This window comes from Tachypleus tridentatus, chromosome 8 (assembly GCF_004210375.1).
Source record: "Tachypleus tridentatus isolate NWPU-2018 chromosome 8, ASM421037v1, whole genome shotgun sequence".
Lineage (NCBI taxonomy): Eukaryota > Metazoa > Arthropoda > Merostomata > Xiphosura > Limulidae > Tachypleus > Tachypleus tridentatus.
The window spans coordinates 92,952,070-92,976,557 of record NC_134832.1 but is presented as its reverse complement, the minus strand read 5'-3'; the positions used below and the strand labels follow the sequence as shown (position 1 = coordinate 92,976,557).

General features: G+C 31.7%; 2 protein-coding genes across 2 annotated transcripts in view; both read left to right on the top strand.

Annotated features, from left to right (window-relative positions):
* The window catches only part of LOC143222953 (uncharacterized), a 35,507-nt gene extending 24,026 nt beyond the window's left edge, over window positions 1-11,481 (top strand). Inside the window, exons 6-9 of the mRNA XM_076450189.1 lie at window positions 478-526; window positions 1,406-1,449; window positions 9,620-9,686; window positions 11,036-11,481. Coding sequence (XP_076306304.1) covers window positions 478-526; window positions 1,406-1,449; window positions 9,620-9,686; window positions 11,036-11,480 — 605 coding nt within the window. The 3' untranslated portion in view covers window position 11,481. The remainder of the gene's footprint in view (window positions 1-477; window positions 527-1,405; window positions 1,450-9,619; window positions 9,687-11,035) is intronic.
* On the top strand, window positions 11,481-23,832 carry LOC143222952 (uncharacterized). The gene is made up of 2 exons (XM_076450187.1): window positions 11,481-17,722; window positions 22,171-23,832. The coding sequence occupies exons 1-2, from the start codon at window positions 11,956-11,958 to the stop codon at window positions 23,682-23,684; spliced, it is 7,281 nt and encodes a 2,426-aa protein (XP_076306302.1). The 5' UTR covers window positions 11,481-11,955; the 3' UTR covers window positions 23,685-23,832.
* The last annotated feature ends 656 nt before the right edge of the window (window positions 23,833-24,488 follow it).

Below are 24,488 nucleotides of genomic sequence, written 5' to 3'. Positions count from 1 at the left end.
AAAATTATCAAGTTAAAGTTTTTGCAACTTAAAAACAAATAGCAGAGATGTCTTTTACAGTAAACATTAACCATGAGAGGAGGAGGAAGGGATTCTTTTTTATTATTATTTAAATGGCAAATGAATTCAGAGAATTAGTGTATCTAAAAAAGTGCAGCTTGTAATTTAGAGTAATATTTTGAATTTATGAAGTGAAGCTCATATATTTATGACACTCATCATGTTTTTAAATAGATTTAATTTTAACAAGATAGTTTTTGTTTTTTACCCTATTATTGCATAGAAGACAACCACCAGCTTCTCTGTATTAGTACAGTTTCAGTGTACATTAATATATTAAGATTGTTTAATAAACTTTGTTTTTCTATAATGGAAAAATCACTGCTACCTCTTACCATTCCTTTGAGGTCATTTGTTGAACTTGAGTAGTACATACATATAATTTGCTTTGGTAATTTTTAACTATATGGTTTACAGTAAAAAATGGGAGTCTTGATGAAAATGATCCTGAAAGTAATTTGGCTGGGTAAGTAGTTTATAGTTTGAAATCATTTAACCTTATTTTTAATACCTTAGATATCAAATTACAATTACAATACAAACAATTCTGAGAAGCTAACTTGTCTTGCTCTACACTTGTAGATATCTAATTTATACTCAGAAGTTATGTATGTTAATTATACATGATTCACAACAATATTGATAGCAGTTAAACTTACATAAAAGGATCTTGTATAGAGATTAATGATTTGATTATTGTACAGAAAAAATAGGTAACACAAATTTGTAACTTGAATGCTTAAAGAATGCTGATGATGAGAAAACATTTGGAATGCTTAACGAATATCAGTTGCATGAATTGATTATTAGAAAGATTTTCAGTAGATATTTGATACTTATAAATAACTGCTAAATAAAAGATAGGACAATAAAGATAAGCAAACTGGTTACTCTTCAGGAAGATGTTCAGTTAGGTAATTTGTAATTTTACAGTAATATAAAAAATGTCGGTTAGAAATTTTGAATTTGACTGTTGTGTAATGAGATATTTAGTAGAGATTTGTTATATGTACTAGATTGCTGTATAAAAATGTTCTATATTAAATATGGAATTACCTCTCTTAGAGTTTATTCTATTTTACTTAAAATAATGTGCTGAATATTTAAGCAATTTATAAATGTAAAAATTACTGTATATCATTAGTTTATTGGGAAATATCATTGTAGTTTTAAGAAAAGTACACATTATTATGGCTTTCTAAAATTGAATTGTTTAATACAATGTTATTTGTAATGTTTTTTCACAGTTTGTGTAATGGTATAAAATATATGTCTCATTACTATATGATGTTATTGAAGTCTTAGTTTATAACACAAAAATGAATTATTGTAAACATTTCTTTAGGAATCCTGGAGATTCAACACCTTTTGTTTTCCAATTACCTTCAGGTAAATACTTAAAATGTCTGTTGATCTGTAAGATCTTGCAGCCAAACTTTCAGTATCGTAAACTAACAACCTGAAACTTAAGTAACATAAAAGTGGTACAAAATAAAAAATAATTGATTCTTCATTGATAAGTACCTCTGTGATAATGTATTAAATTAGATCACAAAATATGTATGTGACATTAAAAGTTTGTAGTTGATACAAACCAATTATAACGTGTGCTTTTATCTAAGCTATGATTGTGTATAATATTACTTTGTATTCATGTATGCACTACACCAAAAAACTAAAGAAGCAGATATCAGAAAAATTGTATCTAAATTTAGCTTCTTCAAAAGTCTTTAATTTTGTGAATATGTTCTGTAGTGAAATTATATATCCTCTCAGGTTTTTTTACTCAAGATGTTATCTAGCATGTAATCCAGTTTCTGGCGTACTAAAGCTGAGGTGTGTTTAGTATGGTTTCAAGCAAAATATCTTTGCTAATGAATTTAATTAGATTGGTATTCCTAGTTGAAAATATCTGATTTGTATTATATCTCCTGTACTTCTAGTTTAAAAAGTGTTTGAGACAATAGGAATGACACAGACAAAGATGTATTGAGTAAATCAGGTAATGCTGATAAGATGAAATTATTGTGTGAAATAAAAGGTGATGAAATGAAGAGGAAATGTGTAATGTTTTTCATAAAAACATCAACAAGAATACTAAACAAATTAAATGATTAATTTGCTGAGCTTCATATATATCAATATATTATTGATAAATAGAAAATATTAATTAAAAAAAAACAATAATGAACAATTTGATGAAGATAAGAAATAAAGCTTTAAAAATATTGTTGAAATTCAAAGTATTTATAAATTCTATATTGAAAACTGAATTTAAATTCTTGTAAATATTGGAAGAGTCTTAGGATTTGGTATAAAATCAAGATAAATAATATATGGGAATTTAAAACATGCAATTATGGATTGTAAAATAATAAGAAAACAAGGTTGTAGATACTGTAGACATTATTTACTATTATGTAATACAATATCATGTATATTGCTTTTTTTCAAGGTATAATGATAATATTGTTTGCAATGGAATTATGTAAAACGTAGAATACTCCTCAGACTTGCAACACCTTATTTAATAGTGCGAGTGCAAAATACAAGTCTGTTTTGTTGTAGGCTGACAAGAGAATAATAATAGGAAGAAATTCAAATGGGCTATTTTGAGCAGATTTTCTTTTCCTTGTAACTTTAACATGCATACTTTCTTTTTGTGCATTTTTATCTGTACAGCTTTAGCAGTCAGTAGTAAAGGTTTTAAAGTGTTGTTTGAACTGAATATTTACTGTTTAAGGTGCTTTTTAGCCATACATTCTATTGGGGTTTTTTCAATTCTTTTTTTTGAAATCCCTATTATGAACAACTATATTATCATAGTTCATGAAAAAGATAAATTTTATACATTTATTTAAAGGTCTTTGTCAAGCCAGTTGTGAATGGCTTATTATGTAAAACTTGTAAGATGGATTGTAACAAATGATCTTATTAGGAAAAAATGATTTATAAAAAATATTTTTTCAAAGGGCATTGGATTAAATATTGATCAACCAATGCTTATTAATAAGGGACATTCTTGAACTTGCTGTATTTTGTATGCTTGTGCCATTAGAATTTAAATTAATTATAATTACATGTTTATACTTAATGACAATATTTTATTTATAAAGACAAATATGAAATTATTCATATTAAGTCTAAGAATGATTTGGTTCTTCAAAATATTTAAAAATCAGTTTGTGTGAACTGTTTTCAAGCGATTGTATCAAAATACAAGAAGGTTAAAAACCAAAATTACAAATTTTAGTAACACTCTACATTATAAATTATGACATAATTGTAATAAGTGAGATATGGTTGGATGCTTACATTTTGGACTCTGAGTTATTTGACAAACATTATATTGCATGTGGGGTAGACAGACAATGAGATCTGGTAGAGTGATGATAGTTGTTTAACCTTGAACATGATCTTCATTTTAATTGTTATGGTTAAGAATAGTTTTCTAGTAAATGCTTATTTTCCACTTTTGTCAGGTATTGAATATTTAATTTTCAAATATATTATGGAAAACTACATAATACTTACAAATTACATGTAAATAAATTATTAATTTTTGCTTATTTTAATTTACCTCAAATAATTGGTAAAGAATTTAATTTTTCAAGCAGCTTAAAATACTAATTGTCTTTCTTGTTTTATTATTTTCATTTTCATCATATCATGACCTGTTGAATGTAATTGAATTTTAGACTGAGTCATCAGTAAGATTAGTAATGTTGTTGTATCAAAAGATATTGCATTAGTTCATGAAGATAAACATCATTCATCTCTAAATACTGGCCTTGTAATAAAACAGGATTTTTTGATCTGTCAAGTCACAAAATATTTCCTTCACCTTTTTGCTATGAATTCATTATAAGAATGTCACCTAACCCTTTTGCATTGAGTAGGTCAGGGTATTCATGTCAAATGTTTTGAATTAAATTAATTTATTATTAATATTTGTGAATAAATGTGGCATAAAAATGTAATTAATAAAGCCATTTTTTGTATTAAGTTTTTTAATTTTATAAAAGAAAATAGTTTCTGATATGGTACGTTAATCCCTCTCATACATATAGCTATTTTCATTTAATTGCTACCCTCTATATACAAACATTTTATATATGCTAAAAGTCTTACACTCTCTTATACCTCACAATCATGATGGTTCAACTACATCTCAAGTGTAAATTATCATGGAATAACCCTACACTAGTAGAAATACGGCACACCTTACTGATGCATGCAACTCCCTCTGTTCAATTCCACTGAACTGTAACTTCACATTAAGCAGTACACCAGTGCAGACGTTTTTTATTGTGCTTTCTTCAAGTAGAAATATTTTTTACTACAGCTTATATCTGTAGTTTTACATGATAACTTGCCTTTATTTTTCTTTCTTTCTTTTTTTCCAATTCTTCCTCATTACCTGTTTAATTTTGAAGTTACTACTTTGGAAGCTTTAACACCTATATCTAGCACAATTGCTAAGGCTTCTGTTTGGGGAAACTTGACTGAGGAACTTTCAGCTTTCATTTGTTGGGAGATTAATTGTTACATAAATTGACCTTCTTCTCCCAATTTTGTGAGACCTTTTCCTGAATTTGCCAAATCTGTTCACATTCACGATAATTGACGGCCTTCTTCCTCCAGTTGACTATGCCATACTTTCCCAAGCTTTTTTTGCAGAATCTGCTAAGCCTAACTCAGTCTTTGTAGACATGATTTCTAAAGCATTTCATATTATCCATTTCCCTAGTTACAATAATTTTGTTCTTTCCTTATTACATGAAACCCTCGAGTATTTTTTGAGTTGGTGGTGGCTGTCATGAGTCATTGTGAAACAGTTAGTCTTAAACTTGGTACAGCCATGATATAAAGCAGCATGAGGTTCATAGCACTTAGTAAATCTTGTCTGGTCTTTTGGTTGGTGCAGACTGCAATATAATGGGGATCTTTGCAATGGATGTAACATACAGCCATACAGGCTGTCATTGTATGCCCAAAACATAGGCACTTGAAGCATTATATAATCTTGGGTCCATGATATTTAGCTGATTTAACTTGTGGGTGATTGAAGTCTACTTCAGCTCCAAACTTTCTCTCACTCCATCCATTTTATGCCAACTTTAGTCACCTGCAATACGTCTTGTCCTTTCTACCCTCCATCTTTGCTCTGGCATTTATCAGGTCCTTAGCAAAGACATTGGATTTTGATTGTCTCAATAAGTCACTTCCTGTTCTTGCACATTTCATTCACCCTTCTTCAGTGGTGGTTTATCAAGATCAATGGAATGTCTTCTGCTGTTGGCCTTAGAGCTGGGTTTTTTCCTTCTCAAGTCACTGTTCCTCTTATTTTAAATTTCCTCACTGGCTGTTTAGTCATAGGATTTCAATCTCATTCATTGCTGAATATTGAGCAGTATTGTTGCACATCTTCCATTTTCTCTAGAAGTATTTAGTATTTACTTCCTCTATCCTCTCCCTTTTACTGCATTCCTTCTGGATTCATAAGGATCCTGCTGGATTGGAATGCCAATGCAGTTCTTCACTGTCTTATTTTACTTCCATTTGAACCCCTGTCTTCCTGTTTGTTTCACTTGTCTCATATGAATTATTTCCTACCCCTGTTAACCTGTGGACATTGTTTAGCTGATATATTTGCCATTGATGTTTCTTGCACTCTGTACCATTCCACATATGTTCTCTTTTATCCAGATAGATCTTTCTTCCCTAAAACTTAGGCAGATCATGAGGAAAATTCTTCCCTCTTGCCAATTTCAATTCTTTCCCTCTCTCACTTTTATTTCCAGTCAGATCTAGATAAACTTCTATGTCCTGTATATGTCCTTTGTTGTTATATTGCTTGTTTGGCTTCCTTCCATTGTTTCTGTTCCCACCTTTTCTTCCCTTAGCAACATACTTCTGTTTGTATTCTTTCTTCTTCCATCCCTACCAGTTGGGTTTGGCTTTTGATTTGACTGGCTTGTTCATCTTTGTCTTCTTCTTCCCAAATGCCACTCCTGATTTTGTTGGATCATATCAGAAACCTTATCTTTTCTCTGGTGTCTTATCTCCTTCACCTATTGGAGGAAGTTAATCAGTCAGACGTGTGAACTCCATCTCGCGTATATGGTCATCCCCCACTATCTTCATTGGATACCTGTTAATTCCTCATCAGAGTACTGTCTTCTACCTGTCGCCATCTTTCAATCTTTGGTGAGGCTATAACTGGGTAAGTTATCTTTTTTTAAATTTACATTTTAGTTTCTTTCAGTGGTGTCTTTTTTCTTTTTTCATTAAGGATCCTGCTATGTGGCAAGCATTACCTGTCCAGGTATACTTAATATACCTTAAATTCCCATTGTACAGCTATAAATAATTCATAAAATACAATTTACCCATGGCTCATCATGCATATGATTGAGATGGAGTAATCCACAATATTGCTAAGAGGTTTTTCCCTTGCATTATATTTGCTTCATTAATATGTCCATTTTAGACTGTACTAGCCAATAGCTGTCCATCCCTTTGATTGAATAAATTGTGTCGTCTGGTTTTCAAATTCACATTTTCGTCAGACATTGCACTGTCTCTAGTGGTTTTCTTTCAGTCCCTCCACCATGTTTTATCTCCCCTCATCTTCTAGTGATATATGGGAGTCCTTACAACTTTCCAGCTTCAAGCTACTGAGCTGGTGGACCATGAAGGTATCCTTCTGAATGTGATCACAGAATAGTAAAGAAAAACTTTAAAAAAATCCATTCATTAGAGAGTAGGGTGGTGACATTTTGCTGGTGTAAATGGCATATGATCTTCAAGTTGTGTGCTCCCTCTCTGTACAGTGGGCTCCAAGGGTTGATGTTGCACACAGCTTTTATGTGATTCTATTTGGAGTGTGCAGTTGCATGATTGGTGGAGGTGAATCCTTCTGTTTAGTGAACCCTCATGTTTTTGATGCACTCCAATTTTTGTTTGGTTCTATCCAAGGGGATGATGTTTCACATATCTGCTAATAAATATTCTCCACTTCCATGCAGTGGGTCTTGGAGGTTGCTGTGGTGCTCCAATCTTTGTACAGTTCTATCTGGAGGATACTGCTGCTTTGGATTTGTTCTGTCACATTGCAGTTCGTTCCTTCAGTAGGAATCCTTTGTCTTATCATTACCGCGATGTTGGTTCCTGGTGTTTAGATTTGGACTTAGAGTAGGATCAATCAGCATAAACCCTCACACGTGTGTTGCTTATGTTTCCTCTTCTTCACTCAGTTTGCTTCATGATCCATAACTCTAGGGGGTTAATGTTGCATTCAGCTCCTATGCAGTTTTATCTGGAGGATGAAGTGTTTATTTTTCATCAAAGGCCATCCACTTTTGTGCAGTGGGACCCAGAGAATAACATTACACTCCAAATTCCGGGGAATAATTTTCAATGAGATGACTGTTCTCCCTCTTGCACTTCTGCAGCATGAGGATAATGTTATGCAGTGGGGTGCTAATCTGATTGAGTTTGGTATCACCTACTACATGGGCTTATCTCTTATTACTGTCATTCAGATGTCATATACCTGGATATTTGATTAATTATGGATTTGTGCACAGGTGCTTGTTTTGTATAATGATTTGCACAGTATATAATTCTGTTGTATTGAACATGAGGTGAAGATGGTGTGGACCCTTCTTCTATCATGAATTGGAGGTTATATTCCTGATACCAGTTGGTTTATACTGCAGATGTCCAAGCCTGATATGGTCTGTCACACTATAGCTGCTTTACACCTTCAAGCACATCCATTTTAGGTTTCCCCACATTACTATTTGTAGATGTTTCTTCAGCAGAAATGATATGCTGTGGTTTGGATTACAATCCAATTGTTTCTCTCTCCCTTTTGTTTTCAGAGGATACCACTTTCCATCCCTTGCACTGGTTCTTCCATCTGTTCAGTGTAGGTAATGTACCATATTTGAAAGTTTATAATCTTTTACATTGAGAATAGGTATTTGCCTTCTTTCAAACTTTCCACTCTTCTCTCCAGTGAAAAATGGTGGTTTTTTTTCTGGGTAGACTCATAGTGATATTTGGGCAGAATCATACAGAGAGTTATGAAGGTGTGTCACACTCTTACTGGTAGAGGTTTGATGCATGATGATTTGCATGGCAGACTTGGTTAAGCCATGATGATTGTGGGGTATGAGGGGAGAGCAAAGCTTGTGGCATAGGAAAAAATTCCTTGCATATAGAGGGCAGCACTGAACAAGAATAGCTATGTGTGTGAGAGAGGTAAGTAACTATTATAAATATATTTTCAATATAGGAAAATTATGTATATATAACTTTAAAAATATCATGAATCTCCCATAGTATGAGGAATGTGACATTTGCTCTCTGTTTTCTCTCTTTTCTAATTTATTTACCACACCCCCAAGAAGTATGAAATGTAACATAAATTGCTCATTATATCATAATAATTGTTCGGGTGAAGCATAGTTTTTATAGTCTCCACTCTGATTTGGTTTCAGAACCATTAACTAGAAAATCAGACCCCTTTGCCATATCCTTTACTTTCATAAATTATCTGTAGTCTTCTCTCTGATGTTAAACACTAAATTATTTATAACTAGTAGAAAGTTAAAGTTTTAATCTATCAAATGATGCATTATGTTACACTGTCTGAAGTACAGAGAATTGTCTATTTTATTTCTGTTCTGAGCTTTTGAATGTTATTCAAATGCCATATACTGAAATAAATGTATACAAGTGGTGAGCAGGGCTACTGTGTTTGATTCAGTACATAATTCATACTTCAGCAAAAAGAAAATATGAGGTTATTTTATATTCCAAGTGCCAATATTGATAATTTGAGTTCCTAATATGTATGAAACTATAGACTTTGTATTTGGACATCACAAACATATAAGTTAAACCAATGATCCATTCAGCATGCTACAGATGTCTTTTTTAACATTTACTTTTAAATTAAAGAATTATCTAATATATAATAATAATTTTGAATTGCAACCTACTCTTTGATACCAAATTTGCTGATATAAATTCATAAAATAGTAGTTCAATAAAATTTTGAATGTAAGTCAACAAACAAGATGACATGGTCTTTGACTCATGAACCATCACAATAGAGTTAACATAACTGAATGACTGCCTCCATTTTGCAAAATGTGACTTGGACAATATGACTCAGTCAAACTAAATTTAAAGATACCTTGTTTCACAAGTTGGATTTGTAATATACTGTAAATGAAACTAATTCATTATTTATATTCAGTGAATAAATGATGCTCCAGTATGTAATTCAATTCAATTATTCATTTAATTGAAGGAGAATTTCAGTTTAAAATCTTAATGTTTTGGATTATTTGTTCTAGTCTTCTACATTTAAACTTGCATAAATATTTTACTTAGTGATGGCTGCAAAAATCTTGTTCCCTAACTTGCACTTCAATGAAAGATATATCAAGTGAATAATTTGCGTGTGTGTAGTGCCTAAATTATGTTTAAACTAAAGTTTATTATTTGAAAAATTAGTGAAATTGTGATTATTTTTCTACAGCAAGTGATGTGTCTAGCAGCAACAATTATACTTCATCACATCAGAAAATCACATCAACTGTTGAATGGTATGTGCAGATTATAAAATTATGCTCATTGGTTATTTATATGTATGATTGTGTATTACAGGTACTCTAATTATGTAAATTTGTTTATGCTTAAAAACTAGAAATAAAGATTTGTCAGTTTTCAGTCATATTCAATGCATTTATATCATTGTATAAATAGAATGTGATTCTTTATTTGCTTAGGCTATAAACCAGGTTGTGTGGTAAATGTTTGTAACATAAGGCTCATTTATTAATACTAGTTAGTGGGATAGGTCACTCAAGTTGCATTATGTTATATTTTAAACAAAGGTTAAAGTGGCTGTAGAAATAATCAAATACCCATTATGTGTGTGTGTGTGTGTGTGTGTGTGTGTGTATATATATATACATACACACACATGTGTGTGTGTGTGCATGCATGTTTTATATAGGTATGAAATATCCTAGTAAGAGTTGTATGTGAATAACAAAGGCAATTTAACTGAAAATTATTGTAAAAAGTACTCTTCAAATATGTAAATTAGTTATGAGTAATCAGTCATAATCACCACAGATAAGTGACACGTGGATGATGACAGTCAGATTAGCCTGCTCAGAAATTTGGACATTTTATGAAAGAATATTAGTTGCTAAGGCATTTACCTAATTACCAGAATTTTGAGTTCAGATTATGTCTATTCTTTCTCTTTACAATTTTTCTGAAAAAAAAAAAAAAAGAATACAGAACATTATATCACCTCTAAATATATGTTAATGGAAGTAATGAAAATAGATGAATAAAGCCAGATACACAAACTTTGTGATAAACAAAATTGAGGTTATATTTAACTAACTTAGGTAAAAAGCTTGTTTCTTAATAATAATAATAAGGTGAGTAAACTATTGGTTACTAAAGTTATTTCAGTGAAGTCACACACTTTCATAAAGCTAAAAATTGGGTCATACAAAAGAGAAACACAAGTATCTAGATAACAAGAGCTAGGTTAGTTATTCCACATGTGTTTCTTTATTAATTAAATTAGATCATTAAATTTAAACAAGCATGTAAGTTGAGAAAAAAAAAAAAGATCAGTCATGATGAGATTGGCTAATTTTCATTAGCTTAACCAATCATACAAATTAGTTAGATCAAAAGCAGTAAACATGCTGAATAAAAAGTTATATCACCCAAGTCATATAAATTGTGCTGTTTTTTATCTCTCTGTAATCTTCTTTTGTCTTTGAGCTCTCAGATTATGTACATATGAAAGTCAAGAAGATATATTTTGAAACATTCAAACATAAAAAAATTAGAAAGGGTTGTTGATGTGTAACACATAATTTGGTTTTATATCTATTGAAAGTGTTTTTGTCTGATTTATCTCTAGGGAGAAGGAATGCAATGAAAGAGAAGAATGTCATCAGGAACTTTTTGTGTACCAGGATCATGTGAAAGCTACTTCAACTAACTTCTTCCTTCATTCATTACACTGCAATTCCAATATCTCTTCAGAGTTCAATACTCTTCTGAACACATCTGTTAATAAGTATACATCTTTCCAGTATGACAGTGTTGGAAATAAAGTTATTGGACCTCAAAAAAGTTTGGAGTCATTAGAATTTCCCTCAGAGGAAAAAGAAAGAAATATGTTTAATGGAAAATCTTTGCTTTCTGAGTTAAAAGGCTCAAAAATTGAAGAAAATTATCATACACGTTTTTCATGCTCAAATGTAATAGATTTCAGTTCTGAAGCAGATAAAGGAAATATACAGAAACAAAGTTCTCAATCTGCAGTAATTCATACAGAGAGTTCAAGGAAAAAAACTGTATGATGGAAAGCGATTGCTCTCTCTGTTTTCTAGTCCCTCATTCACAGAAACTAACTCTAATGTATCATCATATCAAGTAATTAAAACAGATTTAGAGGAGATAGAATTTCCTGCAGAAGAGAAACAAAGAAAACTGTATGATGGAAATCGTTTGCTTGCTCTGTTTTCTAGTTCATCCGCAACAGAAACCAACTCCAGTGTGTCATCATATCAAGCAGTTAAAACAGATTTGGAGCACATAGAATGTTCTGCAGGAGAAAAAGGGAAGAAATTGTATGATGGAAAACGTTTGCTTGCCATCTTTACAGATTCAACAGTGAAAGAAAATGTCTCTACAAACTTAACACATTCAAATAGTTCACCAGATTTCATTTCTAAATTAGACACTGTAAGAGTTGTAGGAGAATGTGCTCAACCAAACATTATACTTGCAGAGAATGCTGAAATAAAACCTTGTAAGGGGAAAATTTCAGTTCCTATGGTGACAACTTCAATCGGACAAAAATCTTCCTCTGAAATGTTACCATGTCCAGTGACTCAAACTAATTTTAATAGTACAAAAGATGGTGGACTATGTCCCATCTCAGTGGAAAATATAACTTGTAATGACTCCCACTCAACTGTGTTAAAGAATTCACCACAAGACATTCATTTTATAAAATTAAATCAAGATGAAAATGTTACAAAAAGATTCTACGAAGATGATGACAATGAAATTGAAGAAACTACTTGTTTAGGAGAGATCTATGCAGGTATGTCCAAAAAATGTGATGAAAGTATGGCTATGAAAAAGAGGTTATATGAAGATGGCAGAAATGGATTTGAAGAAACAACATCTTTAGGCCAAATTTCTATAGGTATGCCAAGGGAATGTGATCAAGACATAAATGTAACAAAAAGATTCTCTGCAAATGATGAAAATGAAATTGAAGAAACCACTTGTTTAGGACAGATCTGTGCAGGTATGTCCACAAAATGTGATGAAGATATGACTATTAAAAAGAGATATAAAGATGGCAGAAATGGATTTGAAGAAACGTCTTTAGATCAAAGTTTTACAGGTATACTAATAGAATATGAACAAAACGTAAATGTGACAAAAAGATTCTCTGCAGATAATGACAATGAAATTGAAGAAACCACTTGTTTAGGACAGATCTGTGCAGGTATATCCACAAAATGTGATGAAGATACGGCTATAAAAACAAGATTATATGAAGATGGCAGAAATGGATTTGAAGAAACAACATCTTTAGGCCAAATTTCTATAGGTATGCCAAGAGAATGTGATCAAAACATAAATGTGACAAAAAGATTCTCTGCGAATGATGAGAATGAAATTGAAGAAACCACTTGTTTAGGACAGATCTGTGTAGGTATGTCCACAAAATGTGATGAAGATATGGCTATGAAAACAAGATTATATGAAGATGGTAGAAATGGATTTGAAGAAACAACATCTTTAGGCCAAATTTCTATAGGTATGCCAAGGGAATGTGATCAAGACATAAATGTGACAAAAAGATTCTCTGCAAATGATGATAATGAAATTGAAGAAACCACTTGTTTAGGACAGATCTGTGCAGGTATGTCCACAAAATGTGATGAAGATATGACTATTAAAAAGAGATATAAAGATGGCAGAAATGGATTTGAAGAAACATCTTTAGGCCAAATTTCTATAGGTATGCCGAGAGAATGTGATCAAAACATAAATGTGACAAAAAGATTCTCTGCGAATGATGAGAATGAAATTGAAGAAACCACTTGTTTAGGAGAGATCTGTGCAGGTATATCCACAAAATGTGATGAAGATACGGCTATAAAAACAAGATTATATGAATATGGCAGAAATGGATTTGAAGAAACAACATCTTTAGGCCAAATTTCTATAGGTATGCCAAGAGAATGTGATCAAAACATAAATGTGACAAAAAGATTCTCTGCGAATGATGAGAATGAAATTGAAGAAACCACTTGTTTAGGACAGATCTGTGTAGGTATGTCCACAAAATGTGATGAAGATATGGCTATGAAAACAAGATTATATGAAGATGGTAGAAATGGATTTGAAGAAACAACATCTTTAGGCCAAATTTCTATAGGTATGCCAAGGGAATGTGATCAAGACATAAATGTGACTAAAAGATTCTCTGCAAATGATGATAATGAAATTGAAGAAACCACTTGTTTAGGACAGATCTGTGCAGGTATGTCCACAAAATGTGATGAAGATATGACTATTAAAAAGAGATATAAAGATGGCAGAAATGGATTTGAAGAAACGTCTTTAGATCAAAGTTTTACAGGTATACTAATAGAATATGAACAAAACGTAAATGTGACAAAAAGATTCTCTGCAGATAATGACAATGAAATTGAAGAAACTACTTGTTTAGGAGAGATCTGTGCAGGTATGTCCACAAAATGTGATGAAAGTATGGCTATGAAAAAGAGGTTATATGAAGATGGCAGAAATGGATTTGAAGAAACAACATCTTTAGGCCAAATTTCTATAGGTATGCCAAGGGAATGTGATCAAGACATAAATGTAACAAAAAGATTCTCTGCAAATGATGAGAATGAAATTGAAGAAACCACTTGTTTAGGACAGATCTGTGCAGGTATGTCCACAAAATGTGATGAAGATATGACTATTAAAAAGAGATATAAAGATGGCAGAAATGGATTTGAAGAAACGTCTTTAGATCAAAGTTTTACAGGTATACTAATAGAATATGAACAAAACATAAATGTAACAAAAAGATTCTCTGCGAATGATGAGAATGAAATTGAAGAAACCACTTGTTTAGGAGAGATCTGTGCAGGTATATCCACAAAATGTGATGAAAGTATGGCTATGAAAACAAGATTATATGAAGATGGCAGAAATGGATTTGAAGAAACAACATCTTTAGGCCAAATTTCTATAGGTATGCCAAGGGAATGTGATCAAGACATAAATGTGACAAAAAGATTCTCTGCAAATGATGAGAATGAAATTGAAGAAACCACTTGTTTAGGACAGATATGTGCAGGTATGTCCACAAAATGTGATGAAGATACGGCTATAAAAACAAGATTATATGAAGATGGCAGAAATGGATTTGAAGAAACAACATCTTTAGGCCAAATTTCTATAGGTATGCCGAGAGAATGTGATCAAAACATAAATGTGACTAAAAGATTCTCTGCGAATGATGAGAATGAAATTGAAGAAACCACTTGTTTAGGACAGATCTGTGCAGGTATGTCCACAAAATGTGATGAAGATATGGCTATGAAAACAAGATTATATGAAGATGGCAGAAATGGATTTGAAGAAACAACATCTTTAGGCCAAATTTCTATAGGTATGCCAAGGGAATGTGATCAAGACATAAATGTGACAAAAAGATTCTCTGCAAATGATGATAATGAAATTGAAGAAACCACTTGTTTAGGACAGATCTGTGCAGATGTGGCCACAAAATGTGATGAAGATTTGGCTATGAAAACGAGATTATATGAAGGTGGCAGAAATGGATTTGAAGAAACAACATCTTTAGGCCATATTTCTATGGATATGCCAATGGAATGTGATCAAGAGATAAATGTGACAAAAAGATTCTCTGCAGATGATAATGAAATTGAAGAAACCACTTGTTTAGGGCAGATTTCTTCAGATAAGTCCATAGAATGTGAACACATAAATTTGGCAAAAATATTCTGTGAAGTTGATGGTAATGAAATTGATGAAACAAAATGTTTAGGCAAGATTTTTACAGGTTTGCCCATAGAATATGATCAAGACATGAATATGACAAAAAACTTCAGTGCAGATGATAATAATAGGATTGAAGAAACCACATGTTTAGGACAGATTTCTTCAAGTGTGCCCAAAAATTGTGATCAAGATGTAAATGTGACAAAAAGATTTTGTGCAGATGTTGATAATGGGATTGAAGAAACAACTTGTTTAGGTCAGATTTTCTTAGGTATGCCCAAAAAATGTGATCAAGACATAAATTTGACAAAACGATTATGGGAAGATAGCAGAAATGGATTTGAAGAAACCACTTGTTTAGGTCAGATTTCATTAGGTATGCCCACAGTGTGTGATCAAGATATGAATATGACAAGAAAATTCTGCACAGATGTTAATAATGGGATTAAAGAAATGGCTTGTTTAGGGCAGATATCTTTAGGTATGCCCAAAAGATGTGATCAAGACATAAATTTGACAAAACAATTATGTGAAGATGGCAAAAATGGATTTAAAGAAACAATTTGTTTAGGGCAGATTTCTTTAGATATGCCCAAAAAATGTGATAAAAACATAAATTTGACAAAAAGATTATGTGAAGATGGCAGAAATGGTTTTGAAGAAACCACTTGTTTAGGTCAGATTTCATTAGGTATGCCCACAGAATGTGGTCAAGACAAGAATGTGACAAAAATATTCTGTGCAAATGATGACAATGGGGTTGAAGAAACAACTTGTTTAGGACAGATTTCTTCAAGTATGCCCACAAAATGCAATCAATATGTATATGTGACAAAAAAATTGAATGATATTGATGGTAATGAATTTGAAGAAACTGCTTGTTTAGGTCAGATCTCTTCAGATTTGTCCACAAAAGGTGATAAAAATATGATTATGAAAAAGATATTATATGAAGATGACAGGAATGGATTTGAAAAAACATGTTTTAGCCAAATTTCAACAGGCATACCCACAAAATATGATCAAGATGTAAATTTGACAAAAACATTCCATGAAATTTATGGTGATGGAACTGAAGAGACCACTTGTTTAGGTCAGATTTCATTAGGTATGCCCCCAAAATTTGAGCAACACATAAATTTGGCAAAACAATTCTACAACAGTGATAACAATGGAACTAAAGGTGCTGCTTGTTCAGGGCAGATTTCTACTAATGGCTTCACAAAATCTGACCTGGATATTAATGTCACTAAAAAATTATGTAAAGATGACAATAGTGGATTTAAAGAAACCATATCTGCATGTAAGATTTCTACAGGTCTTCCCTCAAAACCTAATCAAGGTGTGCCTGTAACAAGAAAAGTCTATGATAATGATAAGAAAAAAATGAAAGATGCATTTTTAGATCATGTTTCAACAGATCTTCTAACAAATGATTTGAATGGAATTAAAACATGTCGTGAAGATACGAATAACATCCTACTGATTGCAGATAGTATAAAAAAGAAAGAGAAAGCATTGCTTACAAATACACATTTACAAAGACCTATGGATCAAAGCAAACAGACTGTTAAGGTGGGCCTCTCTTCTCTACAGAGAATACTTAATAATAAAAAGCTTCTAAAACAAAAGTCTTCAAAGATTGAATCTGTAAGTGGTGTCTCACAAAAGATAGGTCCTCTATCAAACTCTGACAGCACTATTCAACAAATTACTAATACTGAATCAATATCTGGTGTTACACAAGAGATAGGTCCTGTATTGAAGTTGGATAGCAGTGTTCAACAAGTTACTAATGAATTAAGACCTGGTATTTCTCAAGAGATAAGTTCTACATTGAACTTAGACAGCAATGTTCAGCAGACTGGTAAGGCTGAACCTAGAGTTGCTTTCTCAAGTGAAATAAGTCCATTACTGAACAGCAGTATTTTTAGGGTAAAAGACTCGAAAGATAGTACTATGATAAAAGGGTCTTCTTTGTGCCATTCACTGTTATTTCAACACCAGCAAAATTCTGTAGAAAGTTATTTTGATGAAAATAACTCTGAAAGCAAGATTGAGAAAACAGAAATAAATTCAACCAACCAAAGAGATTCTGTACAAAATCAAGATATGATATCCAAGACAGAGGTGAACCACAGATTAACAGATCAGAAAAAGAAAGGGATTCAAGGCTGTCATTCTTCTACTGATGTTGGGATAACTGATGCTTGTCAAGTGAATGATGGTGTCTCATGCACCTCAGAAAACACAAATGCCAACTGTGTTGTTATTGCTGAAGTTCTTGATTGTCAACAATCGTTTAGTAACCAGAAATATTGTAATGAAACAATTAAAGATGTTAATATTGATGATCATAAACAATCGAATCTTCCTCCTGATGTTCAAAAGCTAGCAAAATTTGATGCTGACCAAAATAAACAAGTCAATGAATTCAAAGAAAACATTACCAAATGTCAAGGATTAACATATTTTAATATCAGTCAAAAGGAAAGAGGACTATTACCCAAAATCCAAATACTGGGAAAACCAATGCAAGGTAAGCATGTAGAAATAGCAACTTTTTCAGAGCATCCAAAAATAAAGAATCAGTCACTTATCACAGAATACTCTAAAATATGATGAACTAACATAAAAGCATAGAATTTTCCTTTTTTCATTCACAATTTGAAGCTACAACTATTAGGATAAACACAAGACTTCTATTCCTAAAACTTGTCAACAAACCTTTATTCAGTTGAGCTTAAATGCAAGTACAACTAAGTTTAATGAGCAATGTAGACTAGCTTAATACTTGCTGTGCCATTAGTAAATCCTGAAATAACTGCTAATTGACATACAAATAAGGTTTATGTTACAGTTCCATTTATTGAACCTTTTAAGACATTTCTATTCAGTAGTTATTATCATACACTTGCAAAATTGAATACCCAACTGTTAGCTATTCTTGCAAGAGGGCCAATGGCAGCAGAATATTTATAATTTGTTAGGTAATTAATTAGCAGTTACACAATATTTTATCTTTTTATTGTAAATGTAATTAATCTCCTTATATTTATTTTTCTGTTGATTATGTAATCATGGGTTACATTGATGTCATAACTAGCGACCTCTATATTTTTATAGCCTCTCTAATGTGTCCTTCTGTAAATACCCTAGTATTCTTAAATTACCCCTCTAATTGAGCACAGGGTTATCTAATTCTTGCTTTGAAACAAATAAAGAACAAGTACTGCTTTCAGGCATTGTCTTGCCTTGCAAGATTATGTTTCCAATAATAAATTCAAAGACCTTGTGCTAATTTATCTTTGTAGCAATATCAGTAATCAAATAAAAGTCTTCAGAATATACTTGTTGGGGTTGTAAAAGTCTTGTTTTTTAAAAGGAACATGTAGTCCCAGTGAAGTCTAGCTGAATATGTTATATTCTAGCAGATGACCATTGAAAGAACTTGATGGTAATTTTCATAAAATAGTGATTAATAAATAAAAAGTGTCAATTTAACCCAATTGATTATAGCTTTTATGCAGTGTGATTCTCTATTGGGCCATTTATAACTATATTTCATTATTCTGAGGAAGATTGTATTGCATTTTTATTTCTTGTCTATGTTAGATTTAAAAATAGGGTCCTTTTTTTTAGTATTCCTTTGAAGAGTTGTTGGAATTAAACGTATTCTTTGTAACAGTAACAATAAGATAATGTTTGTCAACTTTATTTTACTAAAACCAAATATTTCTTATATTTTCCCTGTATAAAGGATAAGGATTTCCCTATAAACACTTATACTTAGGGGTTCATTCCCTATATTTGTCAGTAACCCACTTGACTGTAATGATTTGCAATTCTTAACTCTTTAAACTTGAGCAGACACTTTCAGCATCTTGCCAAAAATCTCAATTTACCCATTAAATGGTAACAGAATCTGACAACATTTGTCTCTTTGGACAAAAACTAATCCAAATCGTGTTATTATCCACAATATTAAGAAATTTGAAGTTTTATAAGGTATGGTGACAATTATTATGAAATCATGAAAATCATTCTAGCAGAACACCAAAAAACTTGTGGGTTTAAAGAGTTAATGAGCAAAAGCTAATAAAAATGTTGTATTTTTTAGTTAACAATACATTTGTGCTACTTGAACAACATGTAGTTTGAAATTACAGGGAATACTTATGGCCATTAACTTCAATCAACAAGTTGTAGTTTTATATTTATTCAAACTTTAATTTTCATACATCACAAATCTTAATAGGAAATGCTATAATAAAACTGCACTTTAATCTTGCTTGTAGATTATATTAATACTATTATTTTACATAATTATCAATTACTATTTTTTCATGCACTGCAAAACACATTTGTTCATCAGAACTAACTTGGTAAAAAAGCTCTTTTGCTACAAACACAGCATAATACCAAGATTTAGATAGTATTGTTTTTAACAAAACATCTAAAGTTTTTCAATAAATTGTACACCTGTAATCTTGAAGTAACAAGTTTTTTTTCCTTTGCAAATATAAATATTTCAAATAAGTTATTGTACATTGATTCCTACTTGCAACTTATTAGATACAATAAATTTCATCCAGTGTTTTAAGATTTCATGGAAAGAACTAAAACTTAAGTTTTCACAAAAGAGGATTCTCCAGCAATTTAAGCATCAAATTTATTCAATTTTACAAAACATTTGGCAGTGTTTTGTTACCAGTTATGAGTATAATAGCTGATCAGAACATCATGACCTTTATAAAACTTGTACATACAAATTTTAATTTCCTAACAAATTGTTTAAGGTAATAATGCACTACTGTAGTATGGCAACCACCATTAGTTTTAGGCTCTAAGTGTAGGAGCTTTAAACTGTATAACAATCCCTTTATATTATAACATTGTCATTACTTAAGTTATTTTAATTCTATTAATAACTGTGTCATTTTAAAAGAAATTATTTGTACTTTTTAAGTCTTATTATTGTGAACTTCAGGAACCTTTTAAGTACATGTACATTTTTGATTGTACCTCATCTTTAACCCACTCCCTCTTCAGGCCACTGTGATGTAAATTGACGAAATTTGTTATAATAGTTGTGTTAGTATGTGCATAGTTTGTTTTTTCTATATTTAACCTGCTGATATTTTAATTAGTGGGTAGTTATTTTTACTATTCACCATATAATTCTGTTAGTTATTTAATGTCTTCATAAAAATTAATTTATTGCTTTTTATCTGTATTGTCTTGCTACCCAGCAAAAGTTAAATAGTAACATGCATCATAATTATTTGTCTTAGATGTCACACTGCTGCAAAGTTACACTGTCTGAGTCCTCTAATGGAGTTTGATTGCTCACACAATATTTTTAGGAGTGGTATATTATATTCTTTGTTTATTGAAGCCAATTTTTTTAAGAAACATAAAATCTTAGATGGAACATGAAGTAAACCACTCGTGTTTGTGTTTTGTAAGTAATTTGTACTCTTTTTGTTGTTGCTTTCATTTCTCTTTTTTAATACTACTTTCATTACTAGGATTGGTTAGATCGTGTTTGTGTTTTGTAAGTAATTTGTACTCTTTTTGTTGTTGCTTTCATTTCTCTTTTTTAATACTACTTTCATTACTAGGATTGGTTAGAATTTTAACATATTTTCATTATGAGGATTATTTTGGATTAATATTAAAGTCTGATAACAACAAACTACATATATCGATCAGATCTAAAAAAACATTCCCCTCTTAATGCATAGAGCTAACTTAATATATTGTTCTTAAATTTTTACTTTTAATAATTGTTATGAATTGTTTCTGCAGTTGTGCACCCTTATTGTTAGTGAAATTCGACCTAAATTTTAGCTTAAGACATAAATTAATCCTCATTGGTACACCTGGAGTCCACATGGATGCCAACAACTTTCTTGGTTGATATCTTTTTACATAATCCACTATAAATATTTATCAGCTCATGTCATTAGCAAGCAGGAATTCTGGATCAATATGACACTATTGTTTTTAAACATGCAAACACGGTGTTTAACTATAATATTTACATGAGGTGTATGTGGACTCCATACTGTCATTGACCATCATTATACATGCTATTTGTCTTGTAACATACAAACTAAATTTTTTATAACATCATTGTGGTAAGCATGTAGTGCATCTCCTTTCTCAACAAGTGTTCTCTGTAATAAATATTTTTAATGCTCTATTTTATAGAAATCTTTTTTGATAATTGGAAATTACCTGCTTATTGGATTTTCAGTCCACAACCTTATGGATGCACTTCTGTCTGGTCAGACCTACAATAACATACACTTTCAGTTTTAAGTTGAAATTTGCAGTATTGTGGTAGTCTCATCATCTTTTGGTGGATAATGATTTGAATATAGGATAGTAATAAAACTGGTACTTGTTTGATACACTATTTGTGTAAGGAATGGTTCAATACTTCTGATTTGCCTACTGTAATTTATTGATTTATCAACATATTTCCTCTAGATTACTTATATATTTGTTGTTCACATTGCATGATAACCCTAATGAAACTTGTAAAGCAAATGATTTTTTTTTGGAATTTCAACCCAGAGCTTACTATAATGATAATTTTTTGCTAGTATCTAGTTGGACTTTAAGTGCTCCACAATGTAACTTTTCAGAGGTATGCTGATGAGAGTTAACACACAATATTTTCTATGTAAGTATGTAAAGTATGTTTAAGTGATATAATTTTTAAAAAATTTCCCATTATTATAAGTTTTTTCATAGAGAAGAGAAAGTCTGTGATTTCTATCCTGATGATAAAATTTCTGAATCCTCCTTTATATGGATTTTTTTTAATCTGTGGTTAATGAAATAATGTAGTCTGATTTATTCCAAAAATGAAAGTAGCATGATTATATGTTTTTAAATATATGAATTTTCTTTACAGACAAAACTAAATAGATTATTCAGAAACACTGTAGTTTTTTGTTGTTGTTTTTTTTGCAGGAAACTGTGAAAATTTAGATGCAGAATCTGATTCATTAAAAATTTTGCAAGCCCAAAAGTCAGAACAAACAAGAAAGAGGTCAAAACCTGCAGAGTCTGAAAACATGTTTTATTGTGAAGAAAAACGAAAAAAAATTGCAGTTGAACCATCTCAACATTTACAAGGAACATTAGAGACTGTGAAAGATCAAAACTTACTAGATGAAAGTTCAATATGTAATTCGAATGAAGATTCACAGCTTGTTAAATCTAAATTATTTCCTGTACAAGATAAAAGTCTACAGCTTGCATATATAACAAGCTCACAAGCTACATCAGTTGAAATAATACACCATGCAGAAGGTAACAGACTAGATCCTGTTAAAATAAAAGAAATTCAACCTGCAAAAGGTAAGCTACAACATGCAAATGGTGAAAGAGGAGGAATACAACCTGCAGAAAGTTATAGGGAAAAGGTTACTGAAATGGCAGAAATACATACTGAAGAAGGTGGAATGATACAGTCAGCAAAAGGTCAAAGAGAAAGAATACAGCCTGCAGAAGGTGATAGAGAAGGGACTATTGAAATGGAAATAATGCAGCCTGCAGAAAGTTATAGAGAAGGGGCTATTGAAATGGAAAGAATACAACCTGCAGAAAGTTATAGAGAAAGGGTTACTGAAGTGGCAGAAATACAGACTGAAGAAGGTGGAATGATAGAATCAGCAAAAGGTCAAAGAGAAAGAATACAGCCTGCAGAAAGTGATGGGGAAGGGGCTATTGAAATGGAAATAATGCAGCCTGCAGAAAGTTATAGAGAAGGGGCTATTGAAATGGAAAGAATACAACCTGCAGAAAATTATGGAGAAAAGGTTACTGTAATGGAAGAAATACAGACTGAAGAAGGTGGAATGATACAATCAGCAAAAGGTCAAAGAGAAAGAATACAGCCTGCAGAAAGTGTTAGGGAAGGGGCTATTGAAATGGAAATAATGGAGCCTGCAGAAAGTTATTGGGAAGGGGCTATTGAAATGGAAATAATGGAGCCTCCAGAAAGTTATAGGGAAGGGGCTATTGAAATGGAAATAATGCAGCCTGCAGAAAGTTATAGAGAAGGGGCTATTGAAATGGAAAGAATACAACCTGCAGAAAGTTATAGAGAAAGGGTTACTGAAGTGGCAGAAATACAGACTGAAGAAGGTGGAATGATAGAATCAGCAAAAGGTCAAAGAGAAAGAATACAGCCTGCAGAAGGTGATAGAGAAGGGGCTATTGAAATGGAAAGAATACAGCCTGCAGAAAGTTATAGGGAGAGGGTTACTGAAATGGCAGAAATACAGACTGAAGAAGGTGGAATGATACAGTCAGCAAAAAGTCAAAGAGAAAGAATACAACCTGCAGAAAATTATGGAGAAAAGATGACTTTAATGGAAGAAATACAGACTGAAGAAGGTGGAATGATACAACATTCAAAGGATGAAGGAGAAAGGATAGAGCATGTAAAGGAGTACAGCTTGCAGCAGGTGATGGAGTAGGGGCTACTGAATTAAAACGTATACAGCCTATAAAAGTTAAACAGTTACAAGCATCAGTAAATACAGAGGTGGAAATCTCGAGTACTAAAATATTACATCATTCAGAAGATATTACTCTACAGCCTATGAATAATACAAGTTTTCAGTCCTTGAACAGAAAGGAATTACAACAAGCCAAAAGTATAAAACTGCAGTCAACAAGTAAACAAAACATTCAGTCTTTGAAAGGTGAAAGATTGCACTGTACAAGTAATGAAAAGTTGCAGTGTTCAGAAATTAAAGGGATGCAGTCCAATGATAGTGGGAGATCAAACTGTGGTGAATATGAAAGGTTAGTCTATGAAAATACTTATTTCTCAGTCCTCTTCAGTTGATCAGCTGATTTTTTTAGATCATTTGTTTCTTTTTTGTTATGGTAATAATGAAATAAAGAGACACTTAAAATGCTTAGGATCTGACAGGTCAGGTTTTTAAAGCATGTTTCTGGTTAGTATGCCTATGGTTTAGATTTTATTTAATCAAAGTACTTATCTAACAGAAAAGGCAAGAATTTGTTCAGATTTCTCATAGCTTCAGTTTTCAGTTCAGAGAAACAGACTACATTGAATGTAATGGTTGCTACCCAATTTTGTTCTGGCTGTATATTTTCTTAATGATGTGTATTCATTGGTCCTTTTGTATGAAAGATGCATTAGTATAATTATGAATATATGTAATGGCTGAAAAGAAAGTCCATTGTTCATTTATTTCAATAATGTGCTTACTTCCTCTAACCAGATTATCTATTTTTGTTTAGTGCTGCCC